Genomic DNA, 24,186 nt, shown 5'->3' on the forward strand with positions numbered 1-24,186 from the left:
GGTCCTCAGGCTGCAGGAACTTACTCTTCATCTGTGATGGCCTCGTGGCAGCTGTCACAGACTCTCACTTCAAACTCGAAGCCCATCAGGGGGATGGAGGAGCGCTTGGAGCTGCATTTGCCGCAGACAGCCTTCCCACACTTGCGGCAGTGGTGCTGGAGGAGGGAGAGAAAAGAGATACTCATCGTGGCTCCCTCGGCTCCTGAGGCCCCCGCACCTCACCCTTCCTGGCAGAGAGAGGTGTAATCAACTGCATCCAGGTGAGGATGCTGAACAAGAGTGCCTCAGAACTAAAGGGAACACACTAGATGTGTTCTTTTTTGGGGCTCTGTTTATTCAACAAGGACTGTTGGGTAACACACCTGACAGGGACACCTCCCACTCTCTTGCTTTTCCCTACTCTTGGTCCTTTCCAATGATCATACTAGGAACTACAGAGGAACCACCCAGGGGCCAGCTGATCTCACAGCAGGGTGTCTGAGAAACTGACATCTCAGGAGATTCTGCTGCTGGATGAAGGAGAACATGCAGGAACCCTGATTCAATCTGCTGACTTTGGCCATGGTATAAGCCTAGGTGACCTAACATTTTATTTCCTTGGGGAAGACCAAACTGAACCATGGACTCAGATTGAGAATGCTGTATTGTAAGTAGATCTAAATAACCAAACTTAATCAGAAGGAGGGAAGTACAATAATTAAGGAGTGAGAAACACCATTTATATAATTTATATAATTTCATGGTCTGGTATCCATACGAACTAAGCATGACACCTCTAATTGTAAGGTGTATTGCAACAGAGGCCACTAGAATTCTAAAATCACATCCCTAACTGCTTACTGGGAACCAGCCACTACAGAAACTGAATCCAGCAGGAATGAGCTACGGTAGACAGACAGAGTAAATTACTGTGCAATCACAAGGTGACTCCAGGATAATAATTTACCCTCACCACAACTCCCACCCAGGGGTGTGATTTCTTCTAAGATCACATGGTTGAGCTATTTCCACACAATTACATTTGGATGAAGCATCCATATCACTCACCTGTCTTAGACCAATTTTCTTACTGTCCCACATTTGCTTGAAGTTCCAGAAGAAAGGCTGATCACACTTTTGGCAGGAATCACTGTCCAGCCATTCAGGGGTCTGGTCAAATAAAGCAAAGAACAGGTCACTGTGGCCAGCAGTGAGGACAATGGAACCACTGACCCTGATGAAACTTACGGAGCAATCAGGATGTGTTTATAAGAGGTGTGATTTCTCAGTCAATCATTCAAAAAATATTTACCGAATGTCTATTCTGTGGCAGGCCCTGGGGATGGGACGTAGTGGTGAATAAGAATCTCCACCATCATGAAAATATGATTAATAATTATTTACATAAGCATAAGTGTGTGAAGGCCCAAGAGGGAGAAGCACAGAGTGCTTTGGCAGAGGGATCACAGGAGCTTCTGACCCAGGCTGAGGTTCTCAGACAAATAAGACAACTGAGACCTGGGGATGGATGGAGCGCAGATGGGGAAAACGAGGGATGAGGCTGGAGGGGGCAGTATTAATGTTTGTTTGTGAAACAATTTCTCGAATACCAACTTATTATCATTAAAATTATGTAGTAAAAACAAATAAATATTTAAAGACATGGAACATGTTCAATATATAATAAACTAACAAAACCCCCAGGTTATTAAACAGTATCATAGCACAGAGTTAAGACAGACTAGGAGAAGATATTTATACAGTTTGTAACTAACAACTCCTGCAAATTACTGTATACAAAGAACCCCTGGAAAATCAATATGGAAATCACAAGAAACAGTTGAGAAACGGGCAGAAGATACAAAAGATATGAGCATGCAGTTCACAGTCAGGGAAGTCTGAATGGCTAACATATGTGACGAGAGGCTCAAATTTACTGTTAAGCAGAGAATGCAAATAAAAATGAGATACTATTTTACCTCTGTCTCCAAAAGGGCAAAACCAGAAAGGGAGGGAACAATTGCTACTGGTGAGGATGTGGGGTGTCAGAAAACTCCCTGTTCTCCATTAGAAGTATAAATGAGTACAGCTGTTTGGTTGCATTTAGCAAAATCAAGAATATACCTTCAATTTATGGCCCTGAGAGTCTCACACAGTGCAGGCCTATGAGGGGACACATACAAGAAGGTCATGTCTGTGCCAGTCTACATGCACTTTGTTTGGGAAACAGAGAAGTAAAATGTGACTGGTACACATGATGGGGTCCTGTGCAGAAGCACCACAAGAAACAGCAGGATGGGAGAGCTCAAAAGGGTTCAATGGCAAAAGTTGGAAATAGTACTAGACTTACAGTACATCAGTTACGTAAACTTTTTTTTTTTCCTTGAAACAGTCTTGCTGTGTTGCCCAGGCTGGAGTACAGTGGTGTGATCTTGGCTCACTGCAACCTTCGTCTCCCAGGTTCATGCAATTCTCCTGCCTCAGCCTCCTGAGAAGCTGAGATTACAGGCGTCTGCCACCACGCCTGGCTAATTTTTTTTTGTATTGTTAGTAGAAACAGGGTTTCGCCATGTTGGCCAGGCTGGTCTCGAACTCCTGACCTCAAGTGATCCACCTGCCTCAGCCTCCCAAAAGCTGGGATTACAGGCATGAGCCACCACGCCCGGCTGAGTTATGTAAACTTTAAAACACACAGACACACACACACACCTTTTATAAGGAAGCATGTGTGTTCAGGACACACATTATATGCATCACAGTGAGTATGCATGAGGAGGAATTTGGGAGTTAAGGACCGATAAAGGGGAAAAAAAATCAGCATGTTTGTGACTCTATTTTTTGTTAAAAAAAAAAAAAGGTCTTACACACGTGTTATGTGTAGAGAAAAATGTTAGGAAGGATGTATGCCAACATGTTCAGAGTGCTATTTCTGGGTGGTGGTAGTATGAGTAACTGACATCTTTTCTATTTACTAATGAGCACTTTGTAACTTTTCTACCAAGAATATTATATACAATATATACTTTTAAAAAATGCTAAAAGTTAACAAAACAAAAATGGATTTTCTTAACTGTATAAGGCACCTGTTCAACCTATGAGATGTCGCTCGATCTACATTCGGCTACTCAAGGTCTTCCATTGTCTGCTCTTATCTTTCAGCTAGCTGCCATCCTCTCATCTGACTGCTGCTCTAAACTGCTCATGAGCACTAATGCACCGCATCAACCTATCATGTTCCCTTTGTCCTTACTCTTGCTGTTTCTTGGCCTGCAAAGCCCATGTGCTCCTGCTCAGAGCACATCCAGACCCTGTTGATCCTTCAGCACAATGTTCCTCCATCAATCCTTCACTGAGAATATTAGCCAATGATGACTCTATCCCTTCTAAAATACCCAGCACTGATGCTCTAGCATATATCAACTATAATTTCATCATTTACACCGTTTAATAGAATTCTGAAGTTTCCTCCTACAAGCCTCTTCTTCCGGAAAGTCTGTCAGTACTTCAGGTTAGAGACGATTTCATTCTATGTCGCAGACCTCCCAAGGTGAGCATTACACAGCACTTATAACTAGGAAGCAGCTCCATAGAGGCTAAGATTAAAACAAAAATCTCAGGAAATTTATGTTTATAAAAATGATACTTGCAGAAAAAGGAATGCTCCATTGCTTATTTAGAGTGTTGACTCACTAAGATTTTAAATTAGTCAATAGTATTGGGTGCCTCTATATCTGTGTATCAAGAGGCTCATAAACAAGGTTGCTCAAAGAACTGCCCATCAACCACTTGGTTTCATCTCTGGACACCACACTGTTATCCTCCTTTGGCCTCTGTCCATAAAGGGTCCAGCCTGCATGCGCCAAGGGAAAAGAATCGGGTCCTTCTCCCCTCCCCTGGTTTGGTTAGGTGGGTCCAGAAAGTCAGGAAAGACCAGGTGTGACTGTCCCTAACCCAAAGCAGGCTGCCATGCAGAACCCAACCCAGGACGTAATCACCAGCCATGCGGGAACGTGGTTAACATGACCGGCGCTCATCGCAAACATCTCCAGCCTTTGTATTAATGGTGCCAAGTAGAGTTTTCAAAAGCAATGTTCTGCAATTCCCCACCTTCTAACAGTAATGATCATTTTGATTGGTTACTAATAGAATTCTCATGGACTTAAGATCTGAGCAAATAAAGCTTTAATCTTCTTAAGCATATAATTACTGGCATTTGAAAAAGGCATTACATTGTGGGTAATAGCAACTACTCTCCTGAAATGAGACTGGGGTGAGGGCATGGAAAGAAGGTAGGAGACTTTTATCTTTTTAAAATGTTTCTTTTCTATGTAATTCTTGTATCCTGCAAGAAATTAATTATAAGAATGTGCATTGTCAAAGGGAAAGTCTACCCAGAATAATTCTAATGTAATGGGAAAATGGTTAACTTCAAAGTACTTGTCAAAGGAGATATGCAGGAAACATATTCGTTAAGATGCTCAAAGATTAAAATGAAAGCTCATTAAAAAGAATGTTCTGATAACATGTAAATACGTGCTAAAAAACTAAGGATATATTTATATCTGGGGAACTATTTAGAACATGGCTTACAAAGTACAAAATAATTATTTCTAGTATTTCTATTAATACCAAACTAAGGATTCTTGCTTCATCTTAGCCACTATTTTCTTCCATGACATAAATCACGTGAGTCCTCTGTTTCTGTAGGGCATTTTATACCAAAGAACTAATCACCAGGAAGTAGATGATTTCTTTTCCTCACCTGTACTTTCGCTGTGAATGGTGTAACAGATTTAAACAGCTTGGTCTCAGTCAAAATTCTTACGAAAATCTCCATCACAGGAATGTTACATGCCAACTTGTGAGGGGGGAAAAAAAAAACCTCAACCCAAACAACTCCTTTTATGCTATAATTCTTTGACGTTATATGCCTTATTTCATGGTTTAATCATAAAGGAATAAGAAATAAGCAGGAAGGGAAGAGGGCCAGAACCACAAGGCCCACCCCACCCTGCTGTGCCACCTACCTCCTGCCTCTCCACGTCCATGTTCCAGACGACAATCCCACCATCACCGCCACAGGAGATCAGCTGTCGCGTGTGCTGCGCATAGGACAGGGCCTGGACTTTGTCGCTGTGAAAGAAACCAAGGGTTAGTGACAGTTTAGGAGAACAAATGCAAGGCCTCGCAGCAGAAACCTCGGCAAGGTCAGCCAATGTGCTCACTCACTCTGAGCCCCAAGTGTAGATCTTAGAAACCTGATGGAATTTTCAGCATGCTAAAGGTCAGAAGAGTATCCGGGATTTAAAATAAGTCTGAATGCTCCTTGACATGTTCAGGCCCCAGGAAGAGGTAATCTGTCAGTTACAACACTTAAGGAAAAAAGCTGATTGTTGAATGGGCTGTAACTTCTTACTGGTTCCCTCCTTCCTTAAGTAATTAAAATCTATAGCATATGTTCATTTTATATTTGTTCAAGAGTCATGATTTTCCCTTTTACAAAATTATCCTTGAAGAGTTTTGGAGGTCATCCGTTGAGATGCCCACCGGATTTACCTGACACAGCCAGGTAAACTGTGTTGCCTGAGGTGTGTACGTCACAAGTGGCTTCGGACCAGCCATGCCTTTTCTTGGCTCCCAGAGTGAATCCATAGTAGTAACAGACCTGAATTTCACAGGGTCTCCATTTCTCTAGTTTTTACTCTCTCTCTCCTGATTCTGTTTTATTTTTCTTTCTAGTTTGTACAGGGCTGACAAGTTACTCCTTCTTGGCAGCAAAGATGATGGAGAATTTAGTTTTATGGTCTGAGTGATTGTTAACAATGGATTACAGAGATCTGTCTTTGTTGGGTGAGAGAACAGGGTATATAGTTTCTTGGTTTTTTTTTTTTTTTTTTTTTTTTTGTATGGTTGTCTATTTTGAGCTCAAATCAATGAAGAATTTTGTTTCTACTGGGAAGGAGAACAGCTCTTTGATATCTGGACTGGTGATTTTTTTGTGTCTCTGTTTATTCTTGATCTGTGGCTGAAGTTGAAAACCTAAAGCTATTAAGCTCTGTCTATGTGTTTATAATCCAGAAAAGCCTTCACCTCTTGCTGTGTGTGGAATGCTTTCCTATTTCCAGAGGGTGTCAATAAACTGGATTACGATACCTTTTAAATTAAAAGAACTTGTTCTGATTATCTGATAGAGATAAACAAGTGCTTTTATAAATTGAGTCCTCCTAAAATCACAGAACATCAAACCTCTAATATTGTGAACCTGCTAGACTTAAACATAAAAATTCTTTTAACAGAAACTGCCAGCCAATTCAGTAATATTTTAAGAATCCAAGTTCATAAAATTAAGTTTCATTTGGCAAATGAGACTAGTAACATAGGTTTTAAAATGTTACATCTTTCTCTGATTTATTAGTGTTGAACAGAATACAAGTGTGCATTTTATTTTTATTTATCCTAAATTTATTCAGGATAGCTGGTCAAATGAGCTCATACATAATGTTTAAGATTATTAAAAATATAAATTGTGTTCAGCTGAATTGAATAATTATTCTGACAAACTTTTTTTTATATGAATAGCAATTATATTTTGTAGCATATCAACTTAAAGATAATTTCCAAGATCCTTAGGTAACAAAATGGACTAATGTTAACCTGAGCTAATCAATAACCATTGGATACCTAGATAATGTCTAAGTAAGTTAGAATACTGTGACTTTGTATAAAGTATAATATTAAGTTTACATATGTTTGCTTCTTATTTTTCTATGCTATAGCGAGGCTATACCTTTGAGTTGTGTCAATACATAAGTTCATTTTTTGCCACTTTAAGGGAATGTAAAAGTGCCTTACATCACTATGGAAATTTCAGTAATACGTGTTCATGAGTTTTGCTAGTCTGCTAAAATGATTATATGGGATGATTTGTCCATATCCTCCCTCCTCCTAGTTTTCTTTATGAAATAGAAATTAGTTTCTTTGGTTAATTATTATAATTTAAATGGGTGGTTGAGATTATTCCAGGAGCATTAATGAAAAAGAAATACAATGGTTTTTGTTTTTCGAAGAAAAACAGGTTAGCTTTGTATCAAAGCAGTGGTTCTTGAACTTTTTGGTCTCACAATCCCTTTATACTCTTAAAACTTATTTGAGGACACCAAAGAGCTTTGGTTTAATAAGTGATAATGATTAATGTTTACTGTATTTGGAAATAAAACTGAGAAATTTTAAAAACATTAATTCATTTGAAAACGGCAATGATGAATCCATTTCATTTTAACATGTCACATATTTTGTAAAAAAAAAAAGACATTTTCCAAAACAAAAAATTATGATAAGAAAAATGACATTGTTTAATATTTTTGCAAGTCTTTCTAATATCTGGCTTAATAGGAGAGCTGGATAATCATCTTTCTGTATTTATCATAATCATAATATCACTTCTTATAGTTTCTGGAAAACTCCACTGTATACTTTTGAGAGAATGAAGATGAAAAGGGCAATACTAAAGTGTCAATTTGTTTTGGAATATGAAAGAGAAAAATGAAGGACAAAACTTGGAAAGTGAGTTTGACTTGCTTTGGCTTATAATACTTTAGTCTAAAAAAAAGCTATAAGATGCATTACAATTTTGGCTAAGTTCCCTCAGTTTTGATGGCTTGCTTCCTTAGTTTACTGATTAATGCCTACAATGTGAAAGGATGTTCTTTACCTTCTGTGGAATCTGCCTAGCTAGCAGAGATTCTGTGTCTCACCAGAATTATTTTCAGTACTTTAATGTTGACTTGATTAATGCTCTTAAGAAAAAAAAAAAAGAGAGAGAGAACAAGAAGTACTCACGTGTGAAAAGAATTTTAAATTATTTAAAATTGTGTTATCATCTATGCTTATTTTTCAATGTTTTACTGCTTTAATTGTACAGATAACCAGGTATTGCTTCTTAAGCAGCCATGCTCCTACCTTACCCCACTCAAAATTCCCTTGACAACTCTTGTTAGAAATAAAGCCTGAAGTAACAAATAAAATGAACACTCCGACAGTTGATTTCTCAGCAAGGCAAAGTTTACTTCTGCAGAAGGGTGCTGCTCGTTAGTCTGGTCACCACAAGAGCACACCGAACAAAGGAAAACAGTGGCTTTATCCCTAACGCCTTGGCTCCTACTGCTGTGTCCAGTCTCCATTGGCTAGAGTTGGACTGCACAATCTAAGCTGAATTCGGTTGGCTAACTTGAGAAGTGCAGGGATGCGGTTACACTGGTGGGAAAACAGTTTTGGTGGTGGGGGTAGGGGGCGTTGCGATGGGAGGGGTGATTTACAGAGGGAGCAGCAGATGTGGAATGTGGGCTCTATAGATAAAGACTGAGAGGAAGGTTGTTTCCCAGGGCAAGGAACACAGAGAGTAAGGAAGTCTGGCCTTGAGAGCAGGGAACAAAGGACAAGGGAACTTAAACACGTTAACCCTTTGAAGAAGAATGTCTTACTGTATACAACCCTGGTTTTGCCTTTCCAAACTGAACCTCTGTTTTGAAAAAATAAAATTTTTAGGATGTGTTTTATGCCTGAAGATTTCCCAAAGAGGTCCTAGAAAATCATCAAGACTTGTTCCCTTGTCTTACAAAAAGAGAAATGTGGTGAGGTGCAGTGGCTCATGTCTGTAATCCCAGCACTTTGGGAAGCTGAGGCAGAAGGACTGCTTGAGCCAAGGAATTTGAGAGCAGCCTGGGCAGCACGGTGAGACCCTGTCTCTATGAAAATTAAAAAAATAGTCAGATGTGGTGGTACACACCTGTAGTTCCAGCTACTAGGGAGGCTGAGATCAGAGGATCACTTGAGCCTGAAAGGTTGAGGCTGCAGCAAGCTGTGATCATACCACTGCACTCCAGCCTGGGTGACAGAGCGAGATCTTGTCCGAAAAAGGAAAAAAAATTTAAAAAAGAAATGCTATAAATAATTGCATTTGTTTGATGTGTTACTATTTTAAGAGTAAATGGGAATAATTGTCAGATCAGAAGAGATGCTCAGCCGGCCCTAGGTTAAGTCAGTAAGTAAAAAATTTTCTTAGTATTTCAGAAATTATATGTTTTATTGGAAGACTGTGGATATTTCCTGATGTCATTATTGTCTATAATATGTTTTTACTCACGGGGAAATACTGATCACAATTCTTGGGAAATAGTTATATAGCATATCCCAATGGGGAATTTTACTTTCCCTCATTCTGATACCATTGGTCACAATTGCAAATTAACCCTTAAATTACAAAATCTCTATAATCTGTAGATAATTTCTGTATTATTCTGATCCTTGCCTGAAGGCCCTGCTATAGAGTTTGTGACTTCAATAAAGGATAGCCTCAGAGTTTCATGGAAAAGAACTATTTGTACTAGGTATTTTAAAATATTGATATTTCAAAGAACAGACTCTTTGGCACAGGCCACTGAGCTGACATTGCTTAGATAATTTTTAAGCTGTGCCAGTGGATTGAGTCAGGATTTCCTTGGATTTCTGGACCCTTTTTAGTCTGAATGCAGATGGCTTCATGAATGTGAACTGCTAAACCAAGAACCATCAGAGCAAGAATTAATTACAGTTCATTCATAGAACTGAAAGAACAGAACAGGGAAATTCTATTGTGGTTATTTGTCTGGAATACTGTTGATGTTGTTTTAACGTTCTATTTTCTGGATATACGAGGATGCCTTTTCTCTTATTTTAAAGCTACTCTAACTCACAATTTCGTAAACTCTGTTATTATAAGTTAAATCAAAACATTTAAGAAATGATACCCAATTCTCACTGACTGCCCAGAATTTAAGAAAACTGTTACAGAGACTCCTTAATTTTCATGGAAACACAGTTATTTGCATTGATTCAATGAGAATCTATCGGCAAGATATAACTGGCCAAATCAACTGTATAACCTGGAGTGTCGTGTGAGAATGATGCTCACTGAATCAGATATGACTAGCCACTTTAAGAACTCATAGAGCCAACTTACAAAGCCTTCCCAGGAAAACTGGCCTGGTATCTGATTTGCAGGGTCCTGGCCTTACAACTGGTAAGGAAGGTACCAGGCCAAGAACCTAGCAAATGGTGGAAACTTTGAGGAATTGCAAGTACTGTAGGTGAAATATAGTAGAGTTTCTTGAGCTTAGTTTTCTAGCCTTGGTATGGCAAATTTTAGAGGCTCTGAAAAGTCTAGTCAAGCGGTGGCTCACACCTGTAATCTCAGCACTTTGGGAGTTCAAGACCAGCCTGGTAAATGTGAAGAAACCCCATCTCTACTGAAAATACAAAAATTATCTGGGCATGGTGGCACGTGCCTGTAATCCCAGATACTTGGGAGGCTGAGGCAGGAGAATGGCTTGAACCTGGAGGTGGAGATGGCAGTGAGCCAAGATCACACCACTGCACTCCAGCCTGGGCGACAGAGCGAGACTCTGTCTCCAAAAAAAAAGAAAAGAAAAGTCCAGTGTCCAGTGCAAGATTCTTTATAAAAACTTCCAGGTAGAAGTGAATTTTGTGGGCTTAACACAAAATTGTTGGATGCTGTGTGGCTCTGGATATGCAAAGCAAATGAGTGGCCTATATGGTTCATTAAGACTTTTACTCTACCAATATAAATAATCAGGACTAACCTCCTGACACCAGCCTTTTTTTTTTTTTTTTTTTTTTGTGATGAAGGATAATCATTGAGATTATTATGATCACAGGGGAGGAGGGGGGAAGCACAATCAGGTAAACTCAGAAAGACTTGAAATGGGCAAAAAGAGATCACTGGTCATCTTTTTAGCGGAACTTCAGGTGTTGTCTAGCACACTCTTCTGGGCTATCTGATTCTACAGGGGACTACATCTTTTAGTATTTTTACTAATCTGCTTGCAACTCTATAAAGAATACTGATATTCTTGCAAACAAATCTTGTCCAGTGAAGACACACCTAATCCCACACCCCACCCTGCCCATGGGAGAAGCCAGCTGTGCGTCTGCTAACAAATTCATTTTCACATTCTCTGTTGCCTATGTATGTGTCTACTCTTTGGATTTTCCTTTGGACTGATTGTAACCTCTTACTCTGCCAGTCAGTTAATTATTAATTAATGCCTAATATAAAATCTTTGACATGTATTCATTTTTTAAAAAGTCTATTGGGTTTTCCCTATCTCTCCTGGTTGTTACTTCACACTTTTTAAAGTATAGAGTGCCACCACTGTGACACTCAAGGGCAAGAAAAATCTGTCTAGTTGCACAGACTCGTAATTGTATGATCTGAACTACATTTCATTTGTTGAGGCATCTTGATACACATCAATGATCTTGTAAAACCAAAATAAGCTACATAAGGAACTGCTTTGCCACTCATAGCTGGCAGCAACATTCAGCAACAAATACATAATTTATGGGACTCCAGTACTGTTAATATTCCAGCATAGAAGAGTGAAACACAGTGATGAATGCTGGATTCCAAGTTTGGCAATAAAGTTGCTCTAAACTTCTTGATTTAGGGATTCAAAATACAACCACCTTGCAGTTAAAAGCTAGGTGAGAAAACATCCCAGGTTTACAGGTTAAGGGTTATGAAGAATGAAAAGATACCTTCTAACATCTGTGTTTCAGCTGACATCACTGTAGCATTTATACTAGAAAGCATTTCAAAACTGGTCATTATTTCATGGACGAGTGTTACCATGTACTGCACTGCAAATGCTCTTACAAGTGCACAAAACCCCCACTTTTCACAACCACCAGGATCTGCCATCTATAAATACTACAGTTAGTGGGATGGCCTCATTTCCTTTCTCACCAGTCCTAGCAGCAACATATGTCTGTCAGGTCCAGCTATATAATTGGAGGGACTAGTGCAAAATGAAAATACAGAGTCCCTTTTAAAAACTTGATTAAGAATTACAAGATGGTGGCAGCAGCTCATTAAACCAAGTGTGTGGCCCTTCTAAGAATGGGGCCTTGTGTGACTGCACAGGTCACATGCCCATGAAGCCAGTCCTGTGTCTGATGATTAAGGGAGAGAGTAAAGAAGGCCTTACGTTTTTAGAGAAACAGATCTCAGACACAAGCTAACATCTGCCCAACAGTCAACTTAAGCCTTTCTTCATCCCTCAAGAGTAAGGGGAACTCAAATGTATAGCATTGTTCATTTCTTTGATGAAAAGTTTAGGTTTTTTAGTGGGCATCTAATTATGCTTCTACTACCAGCGATCTCACTCTCCTATATGCATAGGTCTTCCAAGCTCCAAGGACCAGAGAAGGCTGTGAGCAATCCACCCGAGTGAGGTCTCCCAGACAGTACTATGTAGGGTCATCCCAAGCCAAAGCACCCTAAAAGGGATCTGCTTCCTCAGGGATCCTTGGCCCACTGCCAGGCTAAACCTGAACTCAGGGACCCCCATCTAGGGGCACTGGTTTGAGCACCAGTGATGTTCTGCTGTTTGGTGGCAGGGTGGAGGTTTACATTAGGCTCTCATCCTCTGTCCACTTGTATTTCCTGAACCCCACTGTATTTTAGTTCATGCCATTCTCTGTTCTGGGTAACCTCCTAATCCTGAGAACTATGAGAATCTCTTCATCTAACATCCAAACCAAGAGTGAACCCCCCACACTGAGGCCTCCCACTTTCCAGTAAAATTGGTGAACGGTGCCACCTTTGCCTGTTTTCATTCATACTGGTAGCACATCTCCACAAAGGCAGGGCTATTTCCTAACTCACTTTCGTGTTCTGAGTATCTAACACAAAGTCTGGTATGTAGCTGGAGCTCAGTAAACATGTGTTGACTGAGTTATGAATATATGTTAATATTTCCTTAGGAAATTCTACAAAGAGAATCAGTAGTCAGATCCCAAGGCAAGATTTTTGACTTGGAATTTTTATTAACAAGAGTAATCTTAACAACCGCCATTTACCAGGCCTGTACTCCTGGGCTGATTATTTTACATGCATTACATCATTTATATTTTTTGACAACCTTGTGAGGGTTTTTCCTTCCAATTTTGTCCTTATTTTAGAGATGAGAAAACTGAAGATCAGAGACGTGCAGTGCCTTGCCTGAGGCTGCAGGCCATTGGCAGAAGGGCCAGTTCAAATACAGTTTGACCCGACTCAGAGGCCTGCACACTAATGACCACATTTTCCAGCCCTTCTGTCTTTGAGAAGATTCTCCCTTCTATGAAAACTCTCATGGCTGGTATTTTGATCTATTATGTGTTTAGCTAAATAGTTAAAAATAAAAAAGACATCTCTTCCCCTCTATCCTAACAGCTCCCTAGCACCACAGTGGGAAATGCTCTTCAATCTCACAGATGTGAGCAGAAAGAAAGCTGTCATTTGTACTGATCCTTGTCCTCCTGGCCCCTAACCCAGAAGCTGAATGCAAGACTTCTACTCCTTTTATAACTTTCAATGCAATTTACTCGATACAAGGGGAAAAAGCACAAATTCTCTCAATGTATATTTATTTACAAGTGGCCTATTTCTTTACCAAAAGGCTTTGAGAACTCTTATAACAAAATTCTCATGCGTGGTAAGAGCAGTAAGAAAGAAATCAAGAGCTTGGATTTTGGAAGGAGAAAGCAAATCCACAGACTGGAAGTGCCAGGGGTCCTGACTGTGACCTAGCCTCACATAAGCCGCTGAATCCAGTCTTGGTGGAGGGTTCCAATATGAGGAGTAGCAAAGATCTTTACTTGGTGCTTCAAGTCAGGTTATATTAAATCACCATCAAGTCTTAGAAGGATAGGAAGACACTATTAGAAAGAAAAATTATGGGCATGAGGTTGGTCATGAAATGACAGTATTATGTAAGAATTGAAAAGAGATCTAAAAAGACCAAGTACCGTTACTAGCTATGACAAGGTAGGCATGGGACAGTAACCGTCCAGGTTTATGTTTCGGTAACAATCATCCAACTAGTAACTGGTGCTTGCAAACATAACTGGTCCCGGAATCTGGAACCTTTTTTTTTTTTTTTTTTTTTTTGCCCTTCCTCCCACAGAGCTAGCACAGCACACAATCACGATCCACTTGCTACAGGGAATAAATACACCAGAATGCTTCCAATGCAGATAATACTGTATAAAAGAATACTTTCTTAGCTTTTTTCCCTTGGACTTGGAAACAGTTTCACTGTCATCAGTCACTTTCTTTGGTGCTAAAGCGTTCTCTGCTTTATGGGATTTTTACACACCAAATCGAGCTAGTTATAAAAATGTCACATTTTCTGTTGCTGAAGGATGGTAAGAAGCTGTGGAACTCAGAACAGAAGACATGTGCAGCTGTCCCTCAACAGAATGGCTGGACATTTCCATACCAACGAAAGGTAGTCTCCCTATCCTGGGGAGGCCAGTCTGCTCTCCCCGGTTTCCAGGCTCACCAGTTATGTCCCTGATTTGGAACTCTGGCCACCATCAGTCACCCCGGGGGTGGAAGGAAAACCAGGAACTGTAGGAAAGCAAAGGGCAGCCTTGAGGCCTAAGCATCAGCAAACATCACCGGGCATGTTGGGGACCATGTGTTAGTCAATAAATGTTCACTTTAGTATCCCCAGTGCCTTACTGAGGGCTGGATATATCAAAGGTGCTAAGCAGCTCCCTGCTGGACTCAATTAAGGTTTAGAGACCTAAGCTATCAGCTGGAGCTTAATATTGAATATTAATATTGAATACCTCACTATTCTCTTCTAAAAATGGTATCTGAGCTCTCTCTTTTATAGTGTTACTGCCAAGATTAAATGGAGTCTGTGTGTTTTGAAAGTTCTTTCACAAAATATTAGGTGCTACTCAAATACGAGAATCACTGAATGCCAGCAGCTGGCTTTCAGGGTAAAGGAATGGTGGCTGCGAAAGTTGTTTCCTGCCTGCCTGAAAGTGGTCTCCTTTTCTGCCAGATGATCCCGAAACCACCTTTCCATGCCATCTCACTACTTCTGGCAGCTCCAGAGGCTTCTCTATCCCCACCCTGGCATTCAGATCCACTCTAACAGAGTGATACTGATTGATGCTGAGGAAGCTTACTCTCCTGGCTTTGTGACACCAGAGAACCACTCCCCGGGGTTAAAATCTGATGACAAGAAGTCCCTCACAGAGCTTACTTTACGTATTACTAAGCTTGAATTAAATAAAGCACCAGGCAAAGGCCTTCTGCCCTTCATCCTGTGTAAAGCCACTTCTGCCTAGTGGCTCCTGATCTCAGCAGCCTGCCTGCTTATCTGTGCAAGTTCTAAGGGCACGATTCTATCAGCATAACTCCAAGCAGGGTTCATCCATTTTCTAAAGGACAAGTCTGTACTTAGAAACTGGAAGACCTGTTTGTTAAAGTTTTGTTTTTCTGGAACTGAGAGACTTATCTAAACTTTATAGTTTTTCCTTTCTTAACAAACTATAGGGGTAAGTTTCCCAGACCCACATTTTCCATTCAGGTCAAGGGGCCTTTGCACACAGTGACGCTGGTGTTAAGCACTGCTGCAGTTCAGCATCTGGTGCATGAAATCGTGCAAGAGTGCTTGCAGTCTTTATTAACCACTGTGTACACATAAACCAGTTAGGAGTTAAACTGAATGAGTCCAGTAAATATGAGTCATCTTCATTCAAAACCTGCATTTCGCTTCTCTGAGAAAGTCTAAGTTGGCAGGAATTATGTGGCAGATTAGATGATAATAGTGTTATTAAACACAACTGTGCTTTGCTTCTTTTTTTTTTCTTTTTTTTGAGACGGAGTCTTGCTCTGTTGCCCAGGCTGGAGTGCAATGGTGCAATCTCAGTACACCGCAACCTCCACCTCCCGGGTTCAAGTGATTGTCCTGCCTCAGCCTCCCAAGTAGCTGAGATTACAGGCACGGGCCACTACGCCCAGCTACTTTCTGTATTCTTAGTAGAGACAGGGTTTCACCATGTTGGCCAGGCTGGTCTTGAACTCTTGACCTCGTGATCCACCCACCTCAGCCTCCCAAAGTGCTGGGATTACAGGTGTGAGCCACCACACCCGGCCCTGGTTTCCTTTTTCCTTCTCTTACATGGATGATGTGAACTCTTTCTACAGGACATGGATGTGTGTTCTCTTGTCATAAAGATAAACATAAGGGAATGATTCCTCTAATAAACTGATGACAAGGTCTGAGTGGCCCCATAAGCCAGGAGTGACCCCAGACAGCTGTTCTGTTCTCCACTATGAGAAAGAAGGGCTTAATAGCTATTTCTCTAACATTAAATTCTAAAACTAAAACAGTTATTTGCACATGGGTCCTCCAAAATTTAATTAGTTTATGTCCAACAATTCCAAACTAGATTTAACTATTTAGGAGAATATTTTAAAACTAGGGTTTCTAAGCAGATTTACAGGAAAAGCTAATGTTGCTTAAAACTGGTTAATTCATAGGAGCATTACAAACAATTGTTTATGGCTGTCAAGGGTTGTTCAAGATCGTTTTGAAAGCTTTACAAGCAAAAAACAATTCAGATGAGCACTAGAGTTGTAAAGCAGATCTAACATTCTTTTATGCAAAAAGATTAGGCTTTGCCCTCAGGGACAGCAGGGCGTCTCAGGGTGTGGCCTGAGGGTCACCACTGGGGAGTTGCCTGGGAAGCTTGTCAAAGCACAGATCCACACAGCTCTGGATGGCAACCAGAATCTTAGCAGACAGGGACCGGGCATCTTTTCACAAATTCCTCAGAGATTCTCTGTGCCCAGCAAAGTTTGAGAACTGCTCCAAGGAAATGCAAGGCTTTCTCTGTACTTCCTCTCAGCCCCCTAAAACCTATCCCTTAAGGAAGAAGAGCCTGATATGAATCAAGGCAAGCACTCAATAAATATTTGGTCAAGTACAAAATGTACTGTGAAGGATCTTACCTCTTCTCTTTTCCGTATGCTGCCAAGGAGCCTGAAGCCACATTTGAACTCAATTATATAAATTTTCTAAGCCTTCACAGCTTGTATTTTTAAGCTCTTTTTTTCCTCACTCAAATTTTCACTGCTATACTCTTCCCAGTTCTAATTTTTACCTTTTATTTATTCACTGCCGTTACTTTATTTTATGGTTTTTGTAAGCACTCTCAGACGCTCTGTGGAATAAAATGGGGTATAAGTATATAAACACAGTTTTACACAGTTATAAATCAAAGTGGCCAGTATTTGTGTTCCCGCCATGTTCCTTCCCATGCTAAGATCCTGCCATAGAGACTGAGCTGCATTCCTTTGTTCCAGTTGTCAGCTGAGAGTCTTTATGAAAGCACCAGCAGCCTTACTTGTGTCCTTGGAGTTCGATGGCTGTTCCTTTTCTCCCACCGATGTCCCACATGATGACAGAGTGATCTGAACTGCCTGAGAACAACACCCGCTGGACTGGGTCCCAACAGAGAGCAGTCACCCCACCTGAGGGGACAGACACAACCAGACGTCAGTCACAAGGTAAGATTCTTGCCCACCAAAGAAATGTGAATGCAGTGGAGACAGGATCGAATGCAGTTCCTGGCATACAATAAATTCTTGTGGAAAGAACAAACAAATAAGTACCCAAAGAGAAAAAAATTGGCTCCAAGGAAATTCCGACCCTGTAAGCATTTTTCACCAACATTTCATGTACCATAAAATCGATTACTATAAAGACCAAAAGAAAATAAAAAAGACAATAAATTGACCTTCAAAAGGGAGACATAATTCTAAGAAGAATGGAAAATACTGCACTGTTTGGAAATATTAACCACATTATCTTAACTGCTGCCTACCTCCCACCCCTGACAATGACAGATGAGAAGGAAATGGGGTTTACAAATGCTCAATTAAATTTTTTATTCTTGAACATCAGATTTAATTAGGCCACACTATCAGAATTTAAAATTATGTTGGCTCTTTGGGAATTTTAATTTACAGATTCCGGGAAAACGACTTAGGTTCTTAAATGTCAGTTTCCTCAACTGTAAAATGCAGATGATGGTAACGCCATGACCACTAGGACTATTACTAAGAATGATAACATCAACCCAGCCATTACCTACTTCATAGGGTTGTGGTGAGAATTCGATCAATTACATAGGACCACTCTACCATTCTAAACTGTAGTGTGCAGTGCGGATGTGGGTTATTAGGATTACTCTAGTGGTATGGCTATAAAACATTATAACAGGTTTTTTATGGTAGTCCCTTTGCAAATCAAACCCTTATGTACTGAGAACAACAATAATTTTTTCCACATAAGATGAGCACAAAGCCTGCAAATACTTAAGAATGTCAGAAATACTCATTTTTTTACATTACTAAAAAATACTGTATTCTGAAAAGAACATAAAATAGCTTCTCATTTGTTGGAATCTGATATTTTTCTTATTTAGATTATCCATTTGTTCTAATGAAGTACTATACTTTAAGAGCTTTCAGGGAAGTTTCTCTCATATATTTGTTTCAGGAGAATATTTTCTTATTTGTCATATGACTCTTCTTAGTAAGATTTTTTTTTAAGATCAAAAAGGGAGGGGGAACCCCAGACTCTGCTATTCTGGATTATGCTTCCTAGCGTTTTCCTAAACCTGCACCCTATGCTGCTGGTATACACTCCTGCCCGTGTAAGAATAAACGTGGCTTCTCCCAGTGCATATGTGGTTAGCCACCACAAGCAGCCCAGCCCTCACCCCCGACCACCAACATTCCCCACAGCAGCAACCAGACACAGTGAGGCCGCTCACTGTGTTGTCTGTTAAACTGTATTGTCTGCTGAATGAATGAAGGAGCAGACGAATGCAAACATAAAGATCATTTTCTCCACTTCACACAAGTTCTTGCTTAAAGGTCACCTCCTCAGAAACACCTTCCTTGACTACACGTGTCACTCTCCTGCTTATTGTTTTTTTTTTTTTTTTAAATTGATTGTCTCCTGCCCCAGTAGGACAGAAGCTCTAGGAGGGCTGGAGCTGTGGCTTGTTCACCACGAGATCACCAAAACCTAGAATTCTGCCTGGCTTACCTACAGCAAGCACTCAGTAAGTCCGGACAAATGGGCAAATGATTGAATGAAGGAGTGAGAATATGAAAGAAATGCCCTTGGCTTTGTTCTTGGCAGATTAAACAGGCATATGACATCTATTAATGGGTTAATATTAGATTAAATGGGTTAATTAGGTTAAATGAGTTAAGACTAAATGGGTTAATATATAAGCACACAAAACAGTCCCTAGCGCATGGGAAGAATGTGCCTGGCTGACTACTATTGTTAATGTGATGCCTTCATCTGTTCGACTGCTCACGTCTTTCGGTCATGGAATATCCATGTCAAGGACAATCTCTGAGATGGTCTTGCTTGACTGACTAAGCCACTCCAACCGGGGGGATAGAGAAAAGTGGCAAGTGTTTGATTTCTCCTATATAACATGTGAAATGGGTAGCTCAGGTTCTTTAAGGCATCATGATCAGATTTAATAATGGTGGGCACTGGTAAAAATGATGATTAGAAAGGTTTACTAGACTCAGTTAAAAAGACTTAATTGTAAGGGTTGTTCATCCTGTCAGAATCAACATGGAAATATTGAAATAGGGTTTACCATGACCCAGGTGACAGATACCTTTAGACTTCCCTGACCAATATACACCTACACATCTAAGAACACATCTAAGAACGCTGTACCATGAGGCCGGGTGCAGTAGCTCACGCCTGTAATCCCAGCACTTTGGGAGGCTGAGGCAGGCAGATCACAAGGTCAGGAGTTTGACACCAGCCTGCCCAATATGATAAAACCCCGTCTCTAATAAAAATACAAAAATTACCCAGACGTGGTGGTGCACGCCTGTAGTTCCGGCTCCTTGGGAGGCTGAGGCAGAAGAATTGCTTGAACCCAGGAGGCAGAGGTTGCAGTAAGCCGAGACCACGCCACTGCACTCCAGCCTGGACAACAGAGTGAGACTCCCATCTCAAAACAAAAAAAAAGAAAAACAAAAAACATTGCACCATGAAGATCCAGCTCTCTACCTTCTTTGTTGGGAATATGGGATGAGGATGATTTATGGGGATAGAAGAGAAAGTTTGGATATGGTATTATAAGTGTATAGGCTCTGGAACCAGAATCTAGTCTTAAATCCCAGCTCTATCTTTATTAGGTATAGGACCTTGGGCAAGTTATTTAATGTTTATGTGCCTCGTAAGTCTCATCTGTAAAACAGAGATGATAACAGTACCTAACCCACAGTGCTGTTGAGATTAAATGAGTTAATATATATAAGCACACAAAACAATGCCTAGCACATGGGAAGCACCACTCAACAAATGTCAGCTATGATTACAGTACAGGAGACCTCATCTATACAACCTCTGTGACAATGTCCTTTGTTGAGTCAGCCTTAAGGCAGTGACCAGCTTATTCTATGCTATCCCAGCCATCATGAGATCAATTAAGGTCTTAAAAACAAGACCAGTCTCTAGCTTTGCCACATTATATCAGGCCAGAAGGGGCCAGGGCTAGGAAGGGGAGTTTTTGATAACACAGAGAGTTAGGAAGGGGAATAGATAATGTGGTTAAAGCAAGTCAGGGTATATTCATCAGGCCCTCCCAGGGCCCAGAGTGGAAGAGATAGAAGGAAAAGCTGCAAGACAAGAAGAAGTTTAGGATGGTGTAGGGGGTAAATAACTCTGGGGTCCTATGCCTGATCTACGTAAATGTCCTAACAATGAGGTCATTTGAAAGTTGGCCCATAAATGATAAATCACAGCATTCATTTCAAATCAGTTCAACAAGCATGTACTGAGCCTCTTCTATGTGGAGGAACTGTGCTAGGCTCAGACACAATGAAATAAGACTTAGACTCTACCCACTAAAAAACAATAAGATGATGGATTACTTTTGAGAACAAGAAGAGCATGCACATTATGTTTGGTTGAGCCACTCTCTTACGGGATATGTGACTGCTTCCCCTGTCTGGAATGCCTGTCCTGCCTTTTATCACCCAAGTAACTTTTTCTCCCTCCAGGAAGCCTTCCCAACAGCTTCAATCCAGGTGAGGTTCCAGTCTCTGTGCATACCTCTATTGTTACACAGACCCCACTATATTGAACTTGGTTGGATTATAAGTTGGGTTATGTATCTTTGTATTCCAGCACAGCACACAGTGACTGGTATGCAGGAGGTGCTCAATAAATGTTTACTCAACTGATCTGCTGCACTGAATGACAGAGAGGAATAGGAGGACAATAAGCAAGAGGCATCCAGGACAGCCTGGGATGGGGGCTGGTGGGAAGGCTGTGCAAGACACCAAGGATCAGAGATGCAGTGGGGAGAGGTGCTGACGGAAATGGCCTCTCCCTTCTGAGGGAATTTTTCCTGCGTCTCTCTGCACATAGGCCTTCCTGATGAACTGTATAGTTCTTTCTCCTAACACTTCTGGCAGCAGAGGAAGTCAACCACCTTCAGCCAGCCTGCATTCCAGGCAGTGCAGACACCCACCTCATACCCCAACCCACACTGGGGGCAGAGCCCAGGGCTTCAATGCTTGTGGTTTTCCAGTGTTTCTATTTTAAATGACAAAAAGCATTTCTTCCATTTCATTTAACTTCATTTCAAGTTAATCCATCTTTCTGGTCCCTTTCAGCGTTTCATTTTATGCTTCTCCCTTCCTTTGATCTCCCTAATATGACCTACAGAATAATTTCTAAATTAAAATGGTTAAATTCTTAAAAATAAAGTTTTCTAGTTATTCTTTAGTGGGCACAGGTCTTCTATTAAGGATGATGAAAAAGTTCTGGAAATGGATAGTGGTGATGGCTATACAACACTGTGAATGTACTTTATGTCACTGACTTGTGCATTACCTGTACACTTAGAAGGTTGAAACGGTAAAGTTCAGGTTATATGTATTTTATCAAAATAAAAAATTGCCAAAATACTTTTAAAATAAAAGTTTTCATAATTATACAATGTATACTATTATATACTCTCATAAATATCACTGTTAGTGGCTGGCTAATATCTCCCACGTATATATCTTATTTAAACTATTTTTAGATTTTTCTCAACTTTTAAGTATAAATTTTCCCAAGATGAACATTTTTACACACACAACTTTGTTCATATTTCCAATTAGTTAGAAGAGAATTCCAAACATAGAAATGAATCTGAAAGTATAAATATTTTTAGAAGTTTAATATATATTACCAAAATGCTTAGGGAACTAATTTTTTTGATACTTTTACCACATACCTTGCAAAAGTGAATGATCACGTGAAGTGTTAGAAAATCAGGGTTGGAAACTGCTGGGTCTGTCTTTCCCAGAGTGTGATCTGGTAACTCAGCAGAGGGAGTGTCACACCACACCCTCAAGGGTAATATATGCAGGCCAACATGAGGCTAAAGGAGACTAAGAGCCTGTTGAATACAATATCTGATCTTTTGATTGCTCCATTTTGCTCTAGGGTGAAGTGACAAGGGTTTTTGTCAAGCTAAATACCCTCCATCTCTAGACTACACCTTCTTCCTGAGATCCGTAACTCTTCAGCCAGCTGTCTCTTTGCTGCCACCCCAGGGACCATTCAGTTCAAGCACAGTGCTATTCTCTCCCAGACCGGCTCTCCCAGCAGTGCTCCAGGTTTCAGGAAATGCCATCACCAGTCAATACATGGTCCACACAGAAGTCTTGGGAGTCACGGCTACCCTAGTTACCAAATGCTGCTGACCCCTGCTCTCCAAACAGATCTTAAACCTCTTCCACTTGTCTCCACACACACTGCTGTCCCCTAGTCCAAACAAAGTCAGCATTCTGAGGGTCTCTAGCAGTAGCCTCCAGCAGTAGCCTCCTAAACAGTCTCCCTCCATCCATTTTGTTCCCAGTCAATCTACCACCTACTGCTGCCACAGTGGCTTTTTAAAATGCAAACCATGTCACTACTCTCTTTAAACTTCATCACTGGTTTCCCACCTGAGAATAATGCCTGAAGCTCCTACCACTACTTGTAAGGTCACCTACCTTTGGGTGGTTGCTAACATTTTCCCACTCTAGGCTGCTGTTCCAGGTCTGGAATGTTCCCACCGGGTCTGGAATATTCCCACCACCTACGTAACTCCTTTTTCTCCTTTAAACACCTTCTGGCTGGGCATGTTGGCTCACACCTGTAATCCCAGCACTTTGGGAGGCTGAGGTGGGCGAATCACCTGAAGTCAGGAGTTCAAGACCAGCCTGACCAACATGGTGAAACACCATCTTTACTAAAAATAAAAAAATTAGATGGGTGTGGTGGCATGCACCTGTAATCCCAGCTACTCAGGGGACTGAGGCAGGAAAATTGCTTGAGCCCAAGAGATGGAGGTTGCAGTGAGCTGAGATCATGCCACTACACTCCAGCCTGGGTGACAAAGCCAGACTCTGTCTCAAAAAAACAAAAACAAAAACAAAACACTTCTTTGGGAAGCCTCCCTTTAATTATCTGCAAGAGGAGAGGACCTTCTGTTATCTGCTTCTAAAGAAGCCTCTGCGCGCATCATGGCTCCACAGCACCTGCTACTCATAATGTTTGGATGAATTCTCTGTAACTATTGGTCTAATGCATGCATTCCATGCTGGCTGGAAGATGGATAAGGGCAAAGATTGTGCTTGTTTTATTCACCCACATATCCTGGCACCATCATATATAGAGAGAGTGGATGACTGACTGTGGATGACAATTCACATCTCTTGATCTGCACTTTGTATACACTGGATCTGTGCGAGTCTCCACTATAAACAAAAATTGAAGTTCTAAATTATATGAACTTGCATCTTTACATTGAACTGTGACTTTCTTAGTTTGTTTAGTTTTTTTTTGTTATAGTTACACTGTTCCCTTCAATGATTCCCCTAACAGCTCATGAACAAGCCTGCATTTAATTATTCATTGATTAGTTTGCTTTGGCAGATTTACATTCAAGCCCTCCTGTTTCAAATATGTTCATGCTAATAAAATAATTTCTTAGAAATAAAAGAAAAAAAGATTGTATTAACACTATTAATTTCCAATGGTCAAAATATGATTTTTGGCCGGGTGCGTTGGCTCATGCTTGTAATCCCAATACTCTCGGAGGCTGAGGAAGGTGGATCATTTGAGGTCAGGAGTTTAAACCAGCCTGGTCAACATGGTAAAACCCTGCCTCTACTAAAAATACAAAAATTAGCCGGCCATGATGGCGGGCACCTGTAGTCCCAGCTACTCGGGAGGCTGAGGCAGAATTGCTTGAACCTGGGAGATAGAGGTT

The 24,186-nt window shown here is 40.7% G+C and overlaps 1 protein-coding gene and 1 long non-coding RNA gene across 7 annotated transcripts in view; one reads left to right on the forward strand and one right to left on the reverse strand.

The window, feature by feature from the left end:
• The window catches only part of WDFY2 (WD repeat and FYVE domain containing 2), a 181,762-nt gene that overhangs the window by 10,398 nt on the left and 147,178 nt on the right, over nucleotides 1–24,186 (reverse strand). For 3 of the 4 annotated variants that reach the window (XM_023187322.1, XM_023187320.1, XM_023187323.1), the window contains 4 exons: nucleotides 17,230–17,356; nucleotides 5,007–5,112; nucleotides 1,048–1,149; nucleotides 25–155 (listed from right to left, as the gene is read on the reverse strand). In XM_023187322.1, the coding sequence (XP_023043090.1) occupies nucleotides 25–155; nucleotides 1,048–1,149; nucleotides 5,007–5,112; nucleotides 17,230–17,356 (466 nt within the window). Of the gene's footprint in view, nucleotides 1–14; nucleotides 872–902; nucleotides 1,150–5,006; nucleotides 5,113–17,229; nucleotides 17,357–24,186 lie in introns of those variants that run through there. The other variant, XM_031934949.1, reaches the window with a different exon arrangement.
• Nucleotides 7–23,129, forward strand: LOC111523028. 3 transcript variants are annotated; one of them, XR_002725416.2, is made up of 3 exons: nucleotides 7–260; nucleotides 17,189–17,392; nucleotides 18,864–19,709. It is a non-coding gene; the product is annotated as an uncharacterized LOC111523028 (long non-coding RNA). The 3 variants fall into 3 exon arrangements; XR_004228691.1 differs by lacking the exon at nucleotides 7–260 and adding an exon at nucleotides 22,374–23,129 and having other exon boundaries at nucleotides 15,883–17,392; nucleotides 18,864–18,957; XR_004228690.1 differs by lacking the exon at nucleotides 7–260 and adding an exon at nucleotides 21,063–22,326 and having other exon boundaries at nucleotides 15,883–17,392; nucleotides 18,864–18,957.

Source organism: Piliocolobus tephrosceles, chromosome X (assembly GCF_002776525.5).
Source record: "Piliocolobus tephrosceles isolate RC106 chromosome X, ASM277652v3, whole genome shotgun sequence".
Lineage (NCBI taxonomy): Eukaryota > Metazoa > Chordata > Mammalia > Primates > Cercopithecidae > Piliocolobus > Piliocolobus tephrosceles.